General features: G+C 43.4%; 1 protein-coding gene across 1 annotated transcript; it reads left to right on the top strand.

Moving 5' to 3' along the window:
- Positions 1-12935: 12935 nt before the first annotated feature.
- On the top strand, positions 12936-13682 carry LOC121757579. Its single transcript, XM_042153104.1, has 2 exons — positions 12936-13098; positions 13438-13682. Exons 1-2 carry the CDS (start codon positions 12936-12938, stop codon positions 13680-13682), a joined length of 408 nt encoding a protein of 135 aa, XP_042009038.1.
- The last annotated feature ends 4790 nt before the right edge of the window (positions 13683-18472 follow it).

Raw genomic sequence — 18472 nt, 5'->3', positions numbered from 1 at the left:
CCCAATATCCTAACAGGTCGAGGAGATCTATGGAGGACATGATGGGAGAATTGCTCGCTTCGCAGCAAAGTATCAAGGGTGAGTTGCAGTCCAATAATGAAGTAGTGCAGGGGATGCAGAATGCCCAGAAGGAGCATAAGGCGAACATAGACATGATGAATAGGCAATTGGCTCAGCTGGCGAGTTCAATGGGTGAAATGAAGGGAAATTCAGGAAAACTCCCATCTACAGTCCATGTTCCTAAAAATGCAAATGTGAGCAAGGTCACATAGCGGTCCGGTACAACCTATGAAGGACCCAACCGAAGAAGTCCAACGGAGAGCCTAGTGGGATGAATATACTGAAGGATGTCGTCTCGGAGGGAGAGCTCAACAGACCTCTACCTTAGATGCAGGATCCATTCTTTTTGGATAAAGCACCATTGGAAAAGAATGAAACAAGAGGCGTGCTGCCCAGGAGAGACCCTCCTAAGGAAACAGAACCCACGAAGGAGGCTCCAGCCCAGAATGTACCCAAGGAAAACTCCGGGAAGGCTGTTGAAGGACCGACTGAAGAGGCGAAAGAAAAAAAACCATTCCCTTACCGGTTCGTGACCAAGAGGAAGAAGGAAAACCCAGTGGATTACATGTTAATTTTTGGGAAGCTGGATATCACCATACCATTCCTCCAAAGAGTGCTACCCCCGCTTGGAAAATTTATCAAAGAATTCATAGCCGGAAAAGCCCAGAAGGATGGGAAGATCATGGTGGAAGGAATAGCGTCAGCAATTGTGCAAGAAAAGCTACCGCCCAAGAGTGCAGACCCAGGTATGTTCACTTTGCCCATAACTATAGGAGATGTAAAAATCGAGCATGCAATGTGTGATCTGGGAGCTTCTATAAATGTTATGCCGTTGTCAGTTTATAATCGGCTGAATGGAGTAACGTTATCTAACACTAGGGTATTAATCCAACTGGCTTATAGGTCAAGTATAAGTCCTGAGGGTGTGTTAGAGAATGTGTTGGTGAGAGTATATGATTTTACTTATCCTGCTGACTTTTACGTGATCAAGATGGGTGATTCTGAAACTAGGGAGTCTAGCGGTATATTGTTGGGAAGGCCATTTCTTAGGACATCCAAGATGATTGTAGATATGGCCGAGGGAACAATTTGCATTGATTTTCATGGAGAAAAGTTTACCTTTGATATCAATGAGGCCATGAAAAAGCCTATAGATTCTGAAAATCTATGCTATGTGGATGTAATTGACCCCCTAGTCTAAGATTTTCTTGAGACTGAATTATTGCAGGAAAAGCTACAAGCATTGGATGTATATGGGCAGGCTGATGTAGAGGCAGGTGCATGGTGTGACCTGATCAGTAGCCAAGAGATAAAAGGAGCTATTAAGGACTTCTGCCAGAAATCAGAATTTGTTGGAGCCGCAGGGGCTAAGCTACCAGTCAGTACAGATGAATTTTCAGAGGGAGAAGTAGAAAAGGAAGGGGATGCTGCAAGGAACCCGCTACCAGTAGACACACTTCTCCCACAAGTTGAATTGAAGAAGTTACCAGCAACCCTGAAGTATGCCTTTCTCGGGGAGGAAAATTCATATCCGGTGATCATAAGCAGCTGCCTGACAAAGGAGCAAGAAGCAAGGCTACTGACCGTCCTAGGCAGGAACAAGAAAGCAATTGGATGGAGCCTCACAGATTTGGTAGGAATAAGCCCCGACGTCTGTATGCATCACATTAGGCTAGAAGAGGGGGCAAAGGCACATCGAGATTCGCAGAGAAAGGTGAATCCCAACATGCGGGAGGAAATATTGAAGGAAATCCTGAAGTTGCTGTCATTAGGGATTATCTATTCGGTGCCCGATAGCGAGTGGGTTAGCCTTGTGCACATGGTTCCCAAGAAGTCCGAGATTCAGGTGGTTCAAAATGAGAGGAATGAGCTGATACCGACAAGGCTAGTCACTGGTTGGCGGATGTGCATAGATTACCGCAAGCTGAACGCCGCGACCAGGAAAGACCACTTCCCTCTACCGTTCATCGACCAGATGTTGGAGCGACTGGCTGGGAAGAAGAACTTTTGTTTTTTGGATGGGTTCAACGGGTATTTTCAAATCTACGTGAACCCTGAAGACCAAGATAAGACCACCTTCACCTGCCTGTTTGGAACCTATGCGTACAGACGCATGCCGTTCGGACTTTGCAATGCTCCGGGAACATTTCAGCGATGCATGATGAGCATATTTTCCGATCTAATTGAGGAGTGTATAGAAATATTCATGGATGACTTCACAGTCTACGGAGACTCTTTCGACTCATGCCTTCGTCATTTGGATGTAGTCTTGGAGAGGTGTCGAGCGAAGAGCCTAGTCTTGAATTTTGAGAAGTGTCATTTCATGGTCACAGAGGGCATCGTCCTAGGGCACGTGGTGTCAGAGAGGGATCCAGGTGGATCAGGCCAAAGTGGACGTCATTTCCAAACTACCGTTCCCTACTGACCAGAAGGAAATAAGGGGTTTTCTGGGGCACGCGGGGCCGATTTATTAAAGACTTCGCCAAAATTGCCCAACCCCTTACCAGACTTCTTCAAAACGAAGTAGAATTCAATTTTGATGAACAGTACAGGACTGCTTTCAACCTCCTCAAAGAGAGGTTGATATCTGCACCCATTATCCGGGCTCCTGACTGGGATCATCTGTTCGAAGTGATGTGTGATGCCAGTGATTACGCGGTGGGAGCTGTTCTGGGTCAGAAGATCGACGAGAAAAGGTATGTAATTTTCTATGCGTCTAAAACTTTAAATCAAGCCCAAAGGAATTATGATACCACTGAGAAAGAGATGCTGGCCGTGGTTTATTCATTCGAGAAGTTTCGGCAGTACTTGTTGGGGTCAAAGGTCATCGTTTATACTGACCACCAGCCATTAAGTACCTGGTTACCAAGAAAGAATCCAAACCCCGTTTGATCCGATGGGTACTCCTGTTACAAGGGTTCGATTGGGAGGTAGAAGACAAGAAAGGGGTCGAAAACAAAGTTGCGGATCATTTGAGCAGGATAGTGCAGGATGGGAATAACGAGGAGGTGCGAGATCGATTTCCTGAGGAACACTTTTGTGAAGTGATTTTCGCCGCTAGAAAAAATTGACTGGGAATGAGTGATGAAGCTTACTGGCCAGGATGTGACAGAGAAAGGAAAGGAACGAGTAGGGCAGGAGCCATGGTATGCGGACCTAGCCAACTACTTAGTTTTAGGAGAGCTTCTAGAAGTGCCGAACGTTACCAAAGCTCAAAGAATAAAGATCAAGAGTGAAGCGAAATACTACCTTTGGGACGACCCGTACCTTTGGAAAGTAGGAGCCGATCAAGTGATTAGAAGATGCGTTCCTGACTGGGAGCAGAGGGACGTATTGACGCATTGCCACTCTTTGGCATGTGGAGGACACTTCGGTCCCAGGAAAACGGCAAGAAAGATTCTGGATAGCGGATTTTATTGGCCAACCCTCAACAAAGATGCCTACGAATTCTGTAGAGGTTGTGAGCGTTGTCAACTGACCGGTGGAATATCAGCACGAGATGAAATGCCACAGGTCCCGATCATTGTTTGTGAGTTGTTCGACATATGAGGGATGGATTTCATGGGGCATTTTCCCTCGTCGTATGGGAACTTGTATATCTTAGTTGCAGTTGACTACGTCTCCAAGTGGGTAGAAGCCAAGGCCACGAGCACGTGTGAAGCAAGAGAGGTTGCCAAGTTCCTCAAAAGTAACATTTTTAGTCGGTTCGGAGTACCAAGGGCCATAGTATCCGATTAAGGCACCCACTTCTGTAACCGCACCATCGAAGCCTTGATGAAGAAGTACGGTGTGAACCACAGATTATCCAGCCCCTACCATCCGCAAGCAAACGGTCAAGCCGTGATCTCTAACCGAGAGTTAAAGAAGATTCTGGAAAAAACCGTCAATCCTTCTAGGAAAGACTGGACCGTGAGGTTAGAGGATGCTCTATGGGCATATCGGACAGCCTATAAAACTCCCATAGGAATGTCCCCATATAGAATTGTTTTCGGAAAGATATGCCACTTACCCGTCGGGATTGAGCACCGAGCATACTGGGCAGTACAACAAGTAAATGTGTATACTACAGCCTGTGAAGAGGAAAGGAAGCTGCAGTTGCAGGAGCTGGAGGAACTTAGATTGGAGTCGTTCGACTCAGCTATGTGGTACAAAGAGAGAAACAAGTTGTGGCACGACAGGAATCTGAGGACCAAGGATCTCCATGTTGGGCAGAAAGTACTACTTTTCCAGTCGAGACTGAAGCTCATGCCTGGAAAGCTCAAGTCGAAGTGGACAGGGCCTTATGTCATCACTGCACTCCGTTCTAATGGAGCAGTGGAGATTTCAAGGAGTCTTCCTAACTTTGAACCTTTTATTGTGAATGGGCTTAGTCTAAAGGTATTTAGGGACAATAGTGATATGGCTGTGGTGGATGAGATTCCACTGCAACCACATACTCAAGTTTCATACTGACCGGTAGGATAGGGATTGGAATTCCACTAGACTAGCTCCTTTAGCGTAATTTACATATGCTGGCAAAGTAGAATTCCAATTTTCCTAAGGGAGATGTAAATAGTGTAAATACGTAATAGTTAATTTAATCTTTGACTGTTAGTTAATTTTAAGAAAACCCAAAAATATTTTCGGACCTTAACTATTAATTTGGAGTATATATTGACCATCAGAATCCCATTTTGGTGAAACTTCTATTTTATTTAAGTGTCCTTTTTACTTTGTTTCTAATCTAGGAAAATATAGGGGGAAATCATTAAAAGGCCAAATTTGAATTGGGACTTTGTTGCAGCTTTTGCAGGGTGACAGTGGCTGGCAGGGCGCGTGTGCAGAAAAGGACAGACGACGTCCAATCAGGAAGCAGCGCGCTCAACCGCCTCCCACACAAATCGACGCCAACCGGGAAACCGCTTATAGCCGGTTACAAACCCTCAACTACCCATTCTACTCTCATAACCATACCGTCTCTCCCATTTCATTTTAAAACCCTCACCTGCAATTTCTCTCTGCAAAATTTCCCACCGTCATCCACAAACACCAAACCCCTACCTTACACACAGAAAATCACAGATCTAAGCCATGGGAAAGAAAGCATGGGCAAAGAAAATCAAACCCACTTCAACCCGCAGGGAAGAAACTCCAGAATCACCACCGCCGCGGGAAGAACGGCCACCGAGCCCACAACCAGAACCGCAACTACCGGAGCCGACTCCTCAGGCGCCAACAATGGTCTCCTTGGATGCAATGGCGGAATTCCTTCGACAGCAGGACCCTAATAGAGATTGGGCGGCGGCGCTGGTCGGTTTCAGTCAAATCGGGGGAAAATCGAGCACAACTGGAGAAGCCTCGGTAGAAACTGCAGCAGAACCGATCGTACAGCCCACCGTACAACCACCCACTTCCATTCCGACTTCATCAACATTTGCACCAGAAGGGGAACCTCCCTCGGCAACCAAACCCTCGGAATCAGCCTAAACTCCCCAACGAAGCCACTCAATGGATGTTGACCCCATCTCCGCCTACTACGATTCTGACTTAGAGGAAAGGGAAGCGAGAAGAAGAAAGGAGGAAAAGAGCCAGAAGGGAGGTGATGAACCAGAGAAAACGCCAACAGCGGAACCCATTCCTCAAGAAGCAGCAAGGGAAGAGATAGATTTGAATGAGATGGCCAATAAACAAGGCCTAATGACTGATGACGAATTTCAGGAAATTTTGGATGGAGTAAATCAGAGGGAAGATGATAATGCCACGATGGTTGAGGATTTGGACCTCACATCTAGGGCAGTAGGAGAGAAAGAGCCAGAGTTGGAAACTCCCTAGACAGAGGTAGGGGAGAGTGATGAGCATATTGAGGAAGAGTCAGTACCAAGAGCGGAGGTACCAGAACCAGTAGCACCTCCGGTGACGAAACCAAAGGCAGTTAAGAGGAAGTTGGTGTTGAAGCGCGATCCGAAGGCAGAGAGGCCGAAGCCAGAGAGGGTATTACAAAGATGTCTCGGAAAGTAGGCATCCAGTAAAGCAAAGGTAAACACAGAGGCAGATCCGGTGGAGATCTTGAGTGATGAGGAAAGGGCTACTCCCACAAAATCTGGGGAGAAGTTTTTACCTACTACTGACTTAGAGGATACTACAAGGGAAAACGAAACGGTCTCTCCAACACTGAGTGGTCAAGGTGAAGAGGCTGACGGGATGGCTGAGGGTCTGGACCTCGCATCCAGGTCAGTAGGCCACAAGGAGACCAGTTCTACTGCCCAGGATCAAATTTCAACACAAGCTGAGAAGGAACCCGAAGAAGAGAAAGACGAGGATGATGGAGAGGAAGCTAGATATCAGGAAGAAAGGAAGCGAAAAGGGAAAGCTCTTATGAAGAAGAAATCCAGTGTCAAGAGGCAGCGCACAGCAAATACAGGCGTAGTCATAACTGAAGCCGTTCAGAGAACCCCACCAAGCCGCAGGGAACAGAGTGATAGCGAATACGCTATCGGTAAAGAGTCGGACTCAGATAGCGACATATTCTTGGAGAATGAGGAGTACAGTGAGAAACAACTCCCTCGCGATCATCGGGAGCTAGTGCAGCCCCCGGTAGAGAGACTGCGGTACCGGCGCTGGTCAGTAGACCTTACTGACGATCTGGTGGAGGAAATGAAGTTCTTCGACTCTAAGAAGCTACAAAAGGTCTTCGATGGCAAGGATGAAGGGAGTAAGCAAGTGAAGAGCGGGAAGGTACTTCATATTCCTTCTTTAGATGAGTTGGGAGCCCGCGAGCAATTTCTCTCTTATTTGCATGCGTTAGGATTCAAATGGTTGTTGGAGAATGGGAATCCGAACATCAGTGTTAGGTTAGCAAAGGAGTTCTTTACCACATTCCGATTTAGGGTCAAAACATATTTGGATGAGGTTTCTATAAGTTTCCGTTTGTTTGGAGGGGAAATAAGTATGAATCTGATTGAGTGGACAGTAAGGTTGGGGATGTGCAGTCTGGAGGAGGCGATAGGATCGGAGTGGTGGAGCAGGGAATGGGGAATTCCCCGTAGACACGTAGACTTCGAGCCCCAGGAGGCATGGGAGGAGTTAACTTACCCAGCCTCTGGGGAATTTGCATCCACTCTCTCTCGCTCAATCCATTTCAATAACCCAATCCTACGTCTAGTCCAGCTTCACTTGGACTTCAATTTGTTGGGGCAGTCGAACTCCGCGGTAAGAACATCAATGACAGAGTTATACCTTCTGTAGTGCGTGAAGCGCGGAAGGAAATTACATCTAGGATTCTGGACAGCGTACCAATGCCATCTAATTGCCACTCACCCAGCGAGAAACCTCACTCTCTGCCATATCTTGAGAGTGTTCGTCAGAAACAACATCATCATCACAGAGGCTGAAGGCTTATCTCCCCAGATCATGGTAGACCCCCCTGGGTTGTTTGACACCCCATTTTTTGTTCGGACGAATGTTGTGTACATGAGACAAGGAGTACCACGGTTTTATGCGATGGGTGAGGAAGCTATACCGACTGGGAGATCTGCAGCACATCCGGGGACACAAGATCAAGAGCAGAGACAGGAGAGGCTAGAGAAGGCAGTGGAAGAATTGACGGAAGAGAATCGACAAGCTAGGGCGGAATTGGCTCGCCTAACTAACGTGATGGAAGGAATTCTGAAGGAATTAGCGGAAGGAAAGCTGGTGAGAGAAGCCGGACCGAGTGGCCACGGAGGCCGAACTAATGAACCACGAGTATCAGAGGAGGTAGTACCCGAGACGGAAGAAGCAGAGCAGAAAGAAGAAGCGGAACAAGAGGAATCAGAGGAGGAACCATCCGGAAATGAGGAAGAGGATTTGGAAGAACCACCTGCACCAATCCCTGCACCGAGGAGAAGCAGGAGAAATGCGTGACCACCCCCCCTTGAGAAGTTATTTTTTCTTTTTAAGTTTTAGTTTTTCGTATTTCGTATTTTATGTGTTTTTTAGGTAGTATAATCTGCGTAGTATGTGAGCAAACCTCTTTCATAACACTTAGCCTATACAATAGTCTAAGTGTGAGAAGTAACGGGTTTGCTATTTTTTTGACGCATATGTTCGTGTTTTCTTTGTTTTGTTTTTGAGTGCATGTTAGCTCACACTTAGCCTACTACGTAGCCTAAGTGTGAGGAGTTTTTGTATATATGTGTTTGTATTTGTTGGGTTCTGTTTAGGTTTTAAATTCTCCCACTTAGCCTATTATATAGTCTAAGTGTGATAAGTTTTTAATAGAAGCATGTGTTTTCTTGTTTGGTATGTCTGTGTGTCAGTCATACTAGCCATTACCTTTTCCACTTCGCAGCTCTATCTGAGGGCAGACACTTGTGAAGTGGGAGGGGGGATGCAATGGCCAGTATGACATGTGTACATATGTGTCTTCTGTGTTTAGTGTTTGTGTTAGTTTCTTTCTAGGTCCAGTTTTTAGGTCTGTTATACGTGTTGATTGGGCTTAAAACTCAACTGCCTCGAACTGACGGTGAGGGGAATCGAAGGAGATAAGACATGTTGGAAAATGGAAACCACCCCCCTTAGTATCTCCTAGTCAGTATAGATGATGCGAGTATGAGAAAAAAGCCCATCCTCAGAGCCAAACACAAAAGCCCTCTTAAAATGTGAGTTAAAAGCCTAAAGTGGAACCACATTCCACTAATTCAGAAAAGAAAAGAGTGGCTGCCACAAGTTGCCTAGGGTGAAGTGACCGCGTGTAGCAAACACTGAAGGCAGTAGGAGCCCCCCCCCCAAAAAAACACCCTGTAGAACCCCACTTTCTCGCCGTATATACCCAGATATAACCCCTAGCCACTAGACTATTGTGTGCAAGGCATGAGGCAAGGAGGCTACTGGCCAGAAGGACATACAAGAAAGAAACAAACTGGAGCAAGAAAGAGAGAGACAGGGAGAAATGGTCGAAAATATTTGACCACAAAAGATAAGAAGGAATAAGGGTGGCGAAGCCACACAAGAAAATGAGAAAATGCGAAGAAAATGCGAAGAAAATATTTGATCACAAAAGAAGAGAAGGAATAAGGGTGGAAAAGCCACAAGGAGCTACTAACCAGTTGTAAGTCAAGGTCAGAAACGCCGGCCGAAGGAAGCAACAACCAAGAGCCCCAAGTGCACACAGTTCCCCCACATCGAAATAAAGTAGTAGTTTTTGAACCTTAGCCTTAGGGACAACCACCCCAAACACTATAAACCAATAGCCCCATTACAAGCCTTTAAGACCTTCAGGAGCTGCACGTGAAATCCGAGTCCAAAGCATCCGTGGTTTAGCATATTGAGAGAAAACAGTCCTAACATTTCCTAGTGAGGAATGAGTGACTGAGCGAATCTGGTGTTTGGCCGCGAGTATGGGTGATCTTGAATAGCAGATATACTGACTGGGAAGGAAAAGGGGGGGCGGCGGAAGTTCAAGGCTATCTAAGGCTGGATTGCACCTGATCCCAAGGGGAGGGATGGTTGAAAATATAGCCCGATTGATGCGTTAATGTGTTTAAGTGTTTTTTTCTTTTGTTTTTCTTTATGTGTGTTTGTCTTTGTTTTAGTGTTTTTCTTTGCGTCATAGTTTAGGGTCTAGGTTAGGATAGAGTCGTTCAGGGGTGTAAGTGTGAGCAGTTTGATAAGTTGTATTCTAGGCCTTGGTTACTGGTCAGTATAATTTGCATAATTGGAATATATCTGCAAAACAGTTGCTAAAGTGTGTAGGGAAAGTGTTCTAGCCAGTATGGGAATGTTTGGATAATTCAGGTGAAAAGGGCGTCAATAGGGTGCAATACTGACCAGGATGCATGCCAAAAAGGCTCGAGATGGAGAAGAAGGATAGCTGGGAAAATCAGCCGCAAGCAAGGGGCAAAAGAGTCATTTAATGAAGAGAGTCTACCCTAAAGTCAAGGGAGGCCTCCCTATAAAAGGAAGTCACTTGGAGAGAAAATCATCATCAATTAGTTCATCAACTCCTACGCTTAGTTAGAAATCTCTCTTCGGTAGATCAATCCTTCAGCATTATCCATGGTCACCTGAAGCTCATTAGTTCACCGGAGTTCCCCATCCTCTCATTCCAGTGAACGTGTTTCGTAGTGTTAACAGTTTCATCGCTCGGAGTGGCAAAACAATCTTACTTGTTTTCTTAGTTAATCGCACTTTGTTTTCTTACGTTGGATCTGTTGCATTTTCATACTTGCTTACTTTGAAGTCTTAGTTGCGATCCAAACGATTTTATGCTATGAAGTTGTTTCTGTGCATCGGTTCTTGTTTGATTTCGTTCTTTTCTGCCTAGATAGCTTAGACCCAGTTGTTATGGTAATTTCCAGTTGTTGCGAGCATGTTTTCATTTTCGAATTGATAGATCTGAGTTTATGAGTTCAATTTGCTGTTAGATTTTAGATCTGAAATGGTTAACTGTGAAGGCCTAGTTTACTTAGTTTCTGTCACCTTGCATGTCACCCAGTAAGTTTAGTTGTAGTTTCGGTGTTCAATCTTTTGATTTGAAGTTTTAATTGTAGATCTGTGTTCATGAAGTTGTTAATCTGTGTTTCTATGGTGATAAGTCTGGATTTGCTGATCTGAATTGATTCATGTTGAAGAAGAATACATCTCCATCCACTTTGGGACCACTTTTGCTTTTTAACCACTTTTACTTTTGTCCTTTACTTTTCAGCGGTTACTTTTTAGATCTGTAGGCCTAGTCACCTAACTACCTCTTTTTCCTCTGATATTCCCTTTAGCCTTTTATAGTAAACTCGTACTTTCCATATGTTTATGAAACATCATGTTTCCCACTCTCATGTACATAGCCGCATGTCAAACATCTCTCCCACCTCTTAGTCAGTAGAGTACCATCTTAAATTCCAGCCTAGATTAAGTCTCAACCCAAAGCGTGGTAGCTAACCAAACCTTCCAGAATATCACCACGATACCCAAACGCATCATCTCTGTGGGATTCGACCCTTACGTCCACTATACTAGTCAGTAGAAGTGGGTTGAGGAATTTTTGATACCAGGTTCAGGCTTAGCTGGGACTTCCATCCTGATCAGTAGGATACATCCTTTGCTCGAAACGACACCTAACACAAACCTGTCTTTCAAATGGCGCCGTTGCCGGGGATGAATTGCGTTATTAGCTGGTATTGTGTGTGATACTTTGGCATATATATTGTTCATAATTTTTTCTCTTTCTTTTTCTTTTAGTTTATGAGAAGCCGTTCGGCTCCTGACCATTGGAGACCGAAGTTCCTCCAGCGAGGAACTATACTTGTGACCACTCGTTCTGGCCTGTCGACAGCCCTGTCTGACCTAGGTACGAGTAGCGACGAAGAGCAAGACACCATAGAGGGAGGAATACCAGAACAGGTACTACAGTTGGAGGGTAACCCGAGGAGAATGGCTGCCCAAGGAGAGGATGATCCGGATATAGGGACGCTGAATGCGCATACCGAAGGAGAACCGCCGCAAGCTATAGTTGTCACCCCGGGGCAGACAGCTTGTGATGTGAAGCCCCATGTTATTGCAATCCTGCCCACGTACTGTGGAAAGAGCTATGAAGGCCATTACGAATTCCTTCATGAGTTTAATAAGATTTGTAGGGCACAGAGAAGACCAGCACGCGCGACAGAGGATGACTACAGATTGAAGGCTTTCCCGTTCGTTCTAAAAGGGGAGGTTAACACCTGGTTCATTGTGAAACTTGTCGGTTGGCCAAAACACATAGACACTCGTTCAAGTTGAACAATACTCGTATGAAATCACCGTTTTCATTGATACACTCTGATGTTTGGGGTCCTACTCCGCTTACCGAGGGACAAGGTTTTCTTTACTTTATATTATTCATTGATGATTTCTCTCGCATGACTTGAATATATTTTTTGAAAAATAAGTCAGAAGTCTTTGATAAATTCACTTAATATTATAGTCTTATCCAAACTCAGTACAAGCAGAATATCCAAATCCTTAGGACTAATAACAGAGGGAATTTCTCAATACCAAAATGCAAGAGTTTTTTAGGGAAAAGGGTTTGGTTCATCAAACTTCATGTGCTTATACACCAGAACAAAATGGGGTAGCAAAGCAAAAAAACCCATATATTCTTCAAATTACCCTTGCTTTTTTAATTGAGTCCAAAATCCCTAGGTCTTTTTGTCCCGAAGCTGTAGCTACTGTAGTTTACCTTATGAACCGCTTACCCATAGGAATCCTGAACTTTAAGACTCTAGTTGACATTTTTTCCACCCATTTTGAGCTTCCCTCATCTCTGTCTCTTGAACCTAGAGTGTTTGACCCCTGTGCCCTCAAATGTGTTTTTCTTGGCTATGGAAAAAACCAGAAAGGATATCGATGTTATGATCCAACTACTGGTCGCATGCACACCACCGTAAATTGTGATTTTGTGGAAGGCAAATATTTTTATAGCTAATCTAGTAGTCAGGGGGAGACTCAAACTTCGGATAATAATCCATACAATGGCCTACTTAATTGGCTACCCATGCCCCCAACAGACACTGATCTAAGGGAAAAACCAATCAGGGAAAGAACCACAACCAAGTCCTGTCACAGATGTTGGTCAAACAGAAGAGGCTAGCAACACCACCGGGCCATCAAATCCCGTAGTACAGAATGAAGAACAAAGTGACATTGCCCAATCATCAACCCCTTCTTCGATTCCTGAGGTAAATAGTTCGACTTTTGATGATATACTTGCAGTAAACACTAACATTAATAGGAACAAAGAAGGGGAAGATATGGATACAAGACAGACATATGTCCTACCTCATCGGAGTACAAGAGGAATCCCTCCTCGAAGGTATTCACCAGAATGGAAGGGAAGAAAGGCCAGATATGCAGTAACTAATATTGCACAAGGACACCTATCAGAAATGGCCCGAGCCTTCGAAGCTTCCCTATATGAGGAAGAGGAAATTCCACAGTCATTTGAAGAGGCTAGAAAGCATAAACACTGGAGGGAAGCTACAAAGAAGGAGATAGATGCCCTCATTAAAAATGCACATGGAAGAAATGTACGATGCCTAAAGGAAAGAGGTCGGTTGGATGTTGTTGGATATTCACCATAAAAAGAAAAGCAGATGGTTCAATCGAGAGTTACAAGGCAAGACTTGTGGCAAAGGGATACACACAAGTGTATGAAGTAGATTATGAAGAGACCTTCTCCCCAGTAGCTAAGCTGTCGTGCGAGCCCTTCTCTCTGTAGTTGCGTGCAAAGATTGGCCTCTGCACCAGTTCGATGTCACTAATGTTTTTCTCCATGGAGAATTAGAGGAAAATAAAGAGGTTTACATGGAAGTTCCCCCAGGATTCTCTGAAGAGTTTGGCAAAGGATAAGTCTGTCGACTAAGGAAAACCTTGTATGCACTGAAACAGTCTCCACGTATTTGGTTTGGAAGATTTTGTCAAGCAATGTTCAAGCATGGATTCGAACAAAGTCATTCCGACCACACACTCTTCACAAAAAGGAGAGACGACAAGTTGATGACATTATCATCACTGGAGATGATATTGAGGAAATCCAGAATCTGAAAGAGAATCTGTTTAAGGAATTTGAGATGAAGGACTTGGGAGCACTGAAGTACTTTCTTGGAATTGAGGTGTTAAGATCTAAGCACTAATATTTTCTAAGACAAAAGAAATATGTGATTGATATACTAGCAGAAACAAGCCTGTTGGACTACAAGCCCGCCGAGACTACAATGATACCCAACCATGGATTGAATATTGTAGAAGGAGCTAAACCCGCAGACCGGGAAAGATATCAACAATTAGTAGGAAAGCTCATCTATCTATCTCACACTAGACCCGACATCACTTATGCAGTAGGAGTGGTCAGTCATTTCATGCACCAACCCCAAGAAGATCATATGGACGTAGCCATTAGAATTGTGAGATATTTAAAAGAAACAGTTGGTTATGGGGTATTTTTGGAGAAAAGAGTAGAATTGGAAATTGATAGATACACCGATGCTGATCGGGTGAGTAATCCAGTCGATAGGAAATCCACTGGAGGGTACTTTACCTTTGTCGGATGTAATTCAGTTACATGAAGAAGTAAAAAACAAAAATTTGTGGCTCTATCAAGTACTGAAGCCGAATTTTGAGAAATTAGAAGTGGTTTAATGGAGATCTTGTGGCTAAAAATATTGTTAACAGAAATTGGCTTTCCACCTACACGGAAAAGTAAACTCTTCTATGACAATAAAGCAGCAATCAGGATTTCAGAAAACCCAGTACAACATGTCAAAACCAAACATATCGAATTCGATCGTTACCTCATCAAAGAAAAACTCGAAAGTGGCATTATTAAGTTTCCGTTCGTTCGATCTGAGGAACAACTCGCGGGCATATTGACCAAGGCCGTTAGTCCTAAGATCTTCAAAGAAATGCTTGGCAAGTTGAGTATTGGAGATACTGTTGCTCAACTTGAGGAGGAGTGTCAAAGTAAATAATAAATAAACATAATACATTTATTTGGTGGAGTTCCTAGAACACATTAAATACATGTAATGTTCCCATGTATTATAAAGTTCCCAAGTATTGTAGAGTTCCAATCACTTTTGTGTAGTTGAAGTGTCTCAAATCACTCTATAAATATCAGGGTGATTTGCCTCTCGATTACCATTTTAAAGATTTTCATGCTAGTGATGTGTGTAAAAATGACGAGGAAATGTATGTATCTGTTGATGATATTAGAATATTAAAAGAAATAAAAAATTACAAAAAATTTAATAAAGTGAAAAATATGTAAATTAGATAGTTGTTGTTGCTCCGCTGTAACTACCCGCTAAGACGCTATTATTAGAAATAATGATATTGGCTTGATTACATATATATATATATATATATATATCTATATAGAGTCCCATTATTCACAAATCCACTCTTAAAGACCGAACCACCGAACCATACCAAATTAGGGTTTTTAGATCTAGTTTTTTATGGATGAGAGATATAACTTTATCAATTATTTTCGCCTTCATCACGAGCCTATTTTAATTCATCCGAAGGTAAATAAGTCATACTAACATGTTACGAAGATTTAACTTCATTCCAGTAGGTTTTTACTTCATTCCAGTAGGTTTTTACTTCATTCCAGTAGGATTATTACTTCATTCCAGTACGTAAATGCGGTTTTGCCGTCGCGTGCCGTTCTTTCTCTATACAATATCTATCACCACTGCCACAACGCTGATATGGTGTAATAAAAATATGGAATGATGTAATAAAATATTGGAATGAAGTATGTGTAGAAGCATTTAAAGTCCTACTGGAATGAAGTAAAAACCTTATCCAATGAAGTAATAACGTTTCTGAATGAAGTAATAAACGCACTTGAATAAATTACATTTTTTATTGTAAATAAAGTAAAAACTCAGGTCAATGAATTCAAATGAAACATATATTGAATCATTTCAAAACCTACTGGAAGAAAGTAAAAACATGTTGTAGTTTCAAGGTATTACGTACGGAATGAAGTAATAAACATATACAATGAAGTAAAATGGGCTTGTAATGAAGACCGAAAAATTTACACAGCAGCACTTCTCATCAAAAAAGCTAGATCTAATGGCCCAGATTTGGTCTCTAGTTCGGTCTTTAAAATTGGTTCGACATTGATCACAACTCTCTCTCTCTCTCTCTATATATATATATATATATATAAAGTGACTTTTTGAGTGATTAAATTCGGACTACGATAGATTGTCATTGTTTATTTTTAGACGTTAGGCAAGTGAATAAAACACATAAATATACATACATATATGTGTATACTAAATTTAAATAAATGAATAAGATCCCATAACCAAAATTATACTGTCTGATACATCCAACAAAAGTCCACCAAAATTTAATTTATACATCGTGCGTTCTAAGAAAGCAGGTACATCAATGAGGGGAGCCACAAACATGAATCGGTTTTTCCTACACCAAATCAAACAAATAAGTAAATAAATACCCAAATAATTAAATTAATACAATAAGTAAAATACATAAAAAAAATGGGCAGATCCTGAAAGGATCAAATGTCAGCAGCAGCATTTAATGCTGCAATTAATGAATCACAGAAAAATCACCTTTCTCTGACAAGAGAATATTTGGAATGATAAATGTTAGGGTATCCATAATAGGGGCGGCGCGCCAGCTGCCCCGAAGTCGTCGCAGCTTCGGCGATCTATAGTGAGTGAAACGTCCGCCCCGGCGTGGACGAATGGGAGGGGGCGGAAAGGACATCGCCGAGTATTCGGCGAGGACGCGGCGGGTGGGGAGCGGCGCGGCGATAGGCGCTGCGGTCTACTGCGTGGCGAATGCGCCGCGACGGTGGAGAATTTATTTTTATTTTTTTCTTCTTTTAAAATTTATTTTAATTGCCTATAAATACATCTCATTCCCCTCATTATTTTCACACCATTCTAACTCTTTATTCCTACTTTGTCTCTCTAAAATTTGTGGATTCCATTGCTATTAAAAATGGATGATTTGTGGAATGACATGTGGGATTCTATTATTTAAGAGGTGCAGAGGGAAGCCGACGAGGAGGATGCGGCAGAGGCAGCGGAATTGGCGGCGGCGGCGCTCCCTCTTGCGATTCATCATCGTCGGACAATCCCACGAGACATACCAGAGCGCACCAGCGGCTGATGGCAGACTACTTTGGCGATAACCCCCGTTACCAACCTGAGATTTTCCGTCGACATTTCAGAATGTCGCAACAGCTCTTCACGCATATAGCGATGACATTGGCAGCGCGGTACAAGTGCTTCACCCTCCGGAGTGATTGCACTGGCCGGATCGGGTTGCCTATTTTTCAGAAATGCACCGCTACAATTAGGCAGCTTGCCTATGCTGGACTAGCTGATATGTTCGACGAATACCTACAGATGGGTGAGACGACTAGCCTAGAGGTGGTCCGACAGTTTTATAAGGACATCCGAGAAATCTTTGGTCCGGAGTTCCTACGAAAGCCAACCTCTGATGAGTGACAGAGACTGCTAGATATGCACGGTTCAGTGCACGGTTTCCCAGGGATGATAGGCAGCATCGATTGCATGCATTGGGAGTGGAAAAATTGCCCGGTGGTGTGGAAAGGCTAGTTCACTACTTGTTTCAAAAGCAAACATCCCTCGATGATTCTGGAAGCCGTTGCTGACTACCGTTTGTGGATTTGGCATGCGTATTTCGGTGTTGCAAGTTCGAACAACGACATCAACGTTCTGCAAACATCGCCTCTCTTCAATGAGGAGTGCCTGGGGGAGGGTCCAGAAATCAGATTCTTAGCCAACGGCACGCAGCACCGCAGGGGATACTATTTGGCAGATGGGATATACCCTCGTTAGCCCGTATTCGTCAAGAGAGTTCGCCAACCGGTTCGAGCGAAGAAACAATATTTTGCGCGAAAACAAGAGGCTACTAGGAAGGATGTTGAGCGATCTTTTGGTGTTCTCCAAGAGCGATGAGCCATCATACGGTGCCCGGTACGAGTTTGGCACGAAGATGATGTCGCGAATATTATGTTAGCATGTATCATATTGCACAATGTGATAATAGAAGATGAAGGATTTGCTGCAGAGCGCTGGGCACCAGAAGATGGTGTAAGTACAAGTCACGGTGTTGCCTCCGCACCGATACAGATGGGTGTACCACGTAGTAATGAATATCTGCTCCAACGTTTCACTAATATGAGCAGGAGCACAGTACATACCCAACTCCAGGTCGATTTGATTGAAGAGGTCTGGGCACGTATGAGAGGGGGCGCAGTGTGAAGAACATGTGTGATTTTCCATAGATGAAAGTTTCGTTGTATAATTTTTCCCTTACTTTAATACGACGAAAATTTAGTTTTCAATTTTAATTTATTTAATTAGAAGTTTATTCTAATTATGTATAGTCTGGTAATTTTAATCTTCATTGAATTAAAATATACAAAAAATAAAATAAAGTGAACTGTGGCATAAAAATGTCCACTATTGCTGTGGAAACCTTTTTTTTTAGCTGTGGACAAATCAGAAGTGGCTGAGGACAAAAAAAAAGTGGCTTGTCCTAGGAAGTGTCCTCCCTATTGTGGATACTCTTAGCCCACTTGCTATCTTTACACATATATACCAACAATCACTTTCACCCCCACCTCATACCAACAATATTCCCCACAAAATTCTCCCAACAAGGCTCATTTTTCACATTATAAAAGCATTAGCAGTGGTGCGGATGTCCCGGCGGACATCCCTACGGACATCCCAAAAACATCTCCTGCCACATCATACGGACATCCCACTGCGGATGCCCCATCATACGGACATCCCTTTGCACAGTGGCGGACATCCCCAAGGACATCCCGACGGACTTCCCACAATAAAAATTCATAAATTAAACAATTTACGGAATTAAAATTTCGACACAAATACGGGGA

This window comes from Salvia splendens, chromosome 12 (genome assembly GCF_004379255.2).
Source record: "Salvia splendens isolate huo1 chromosome 12, SspV2, whole genome shotgun sequence".
In the NCBI taxonomy this organism is placed as follows: domain Eukaryota; kingdom Viridiplantae; phylum Streptophyta; class Magnoliopsida; order Lamiales; family Lamiaceae; genus Salvia; species Salvia splendens.
This window is presented reverse-complemented; position numbering and strand designations above follow the sequence as displayed.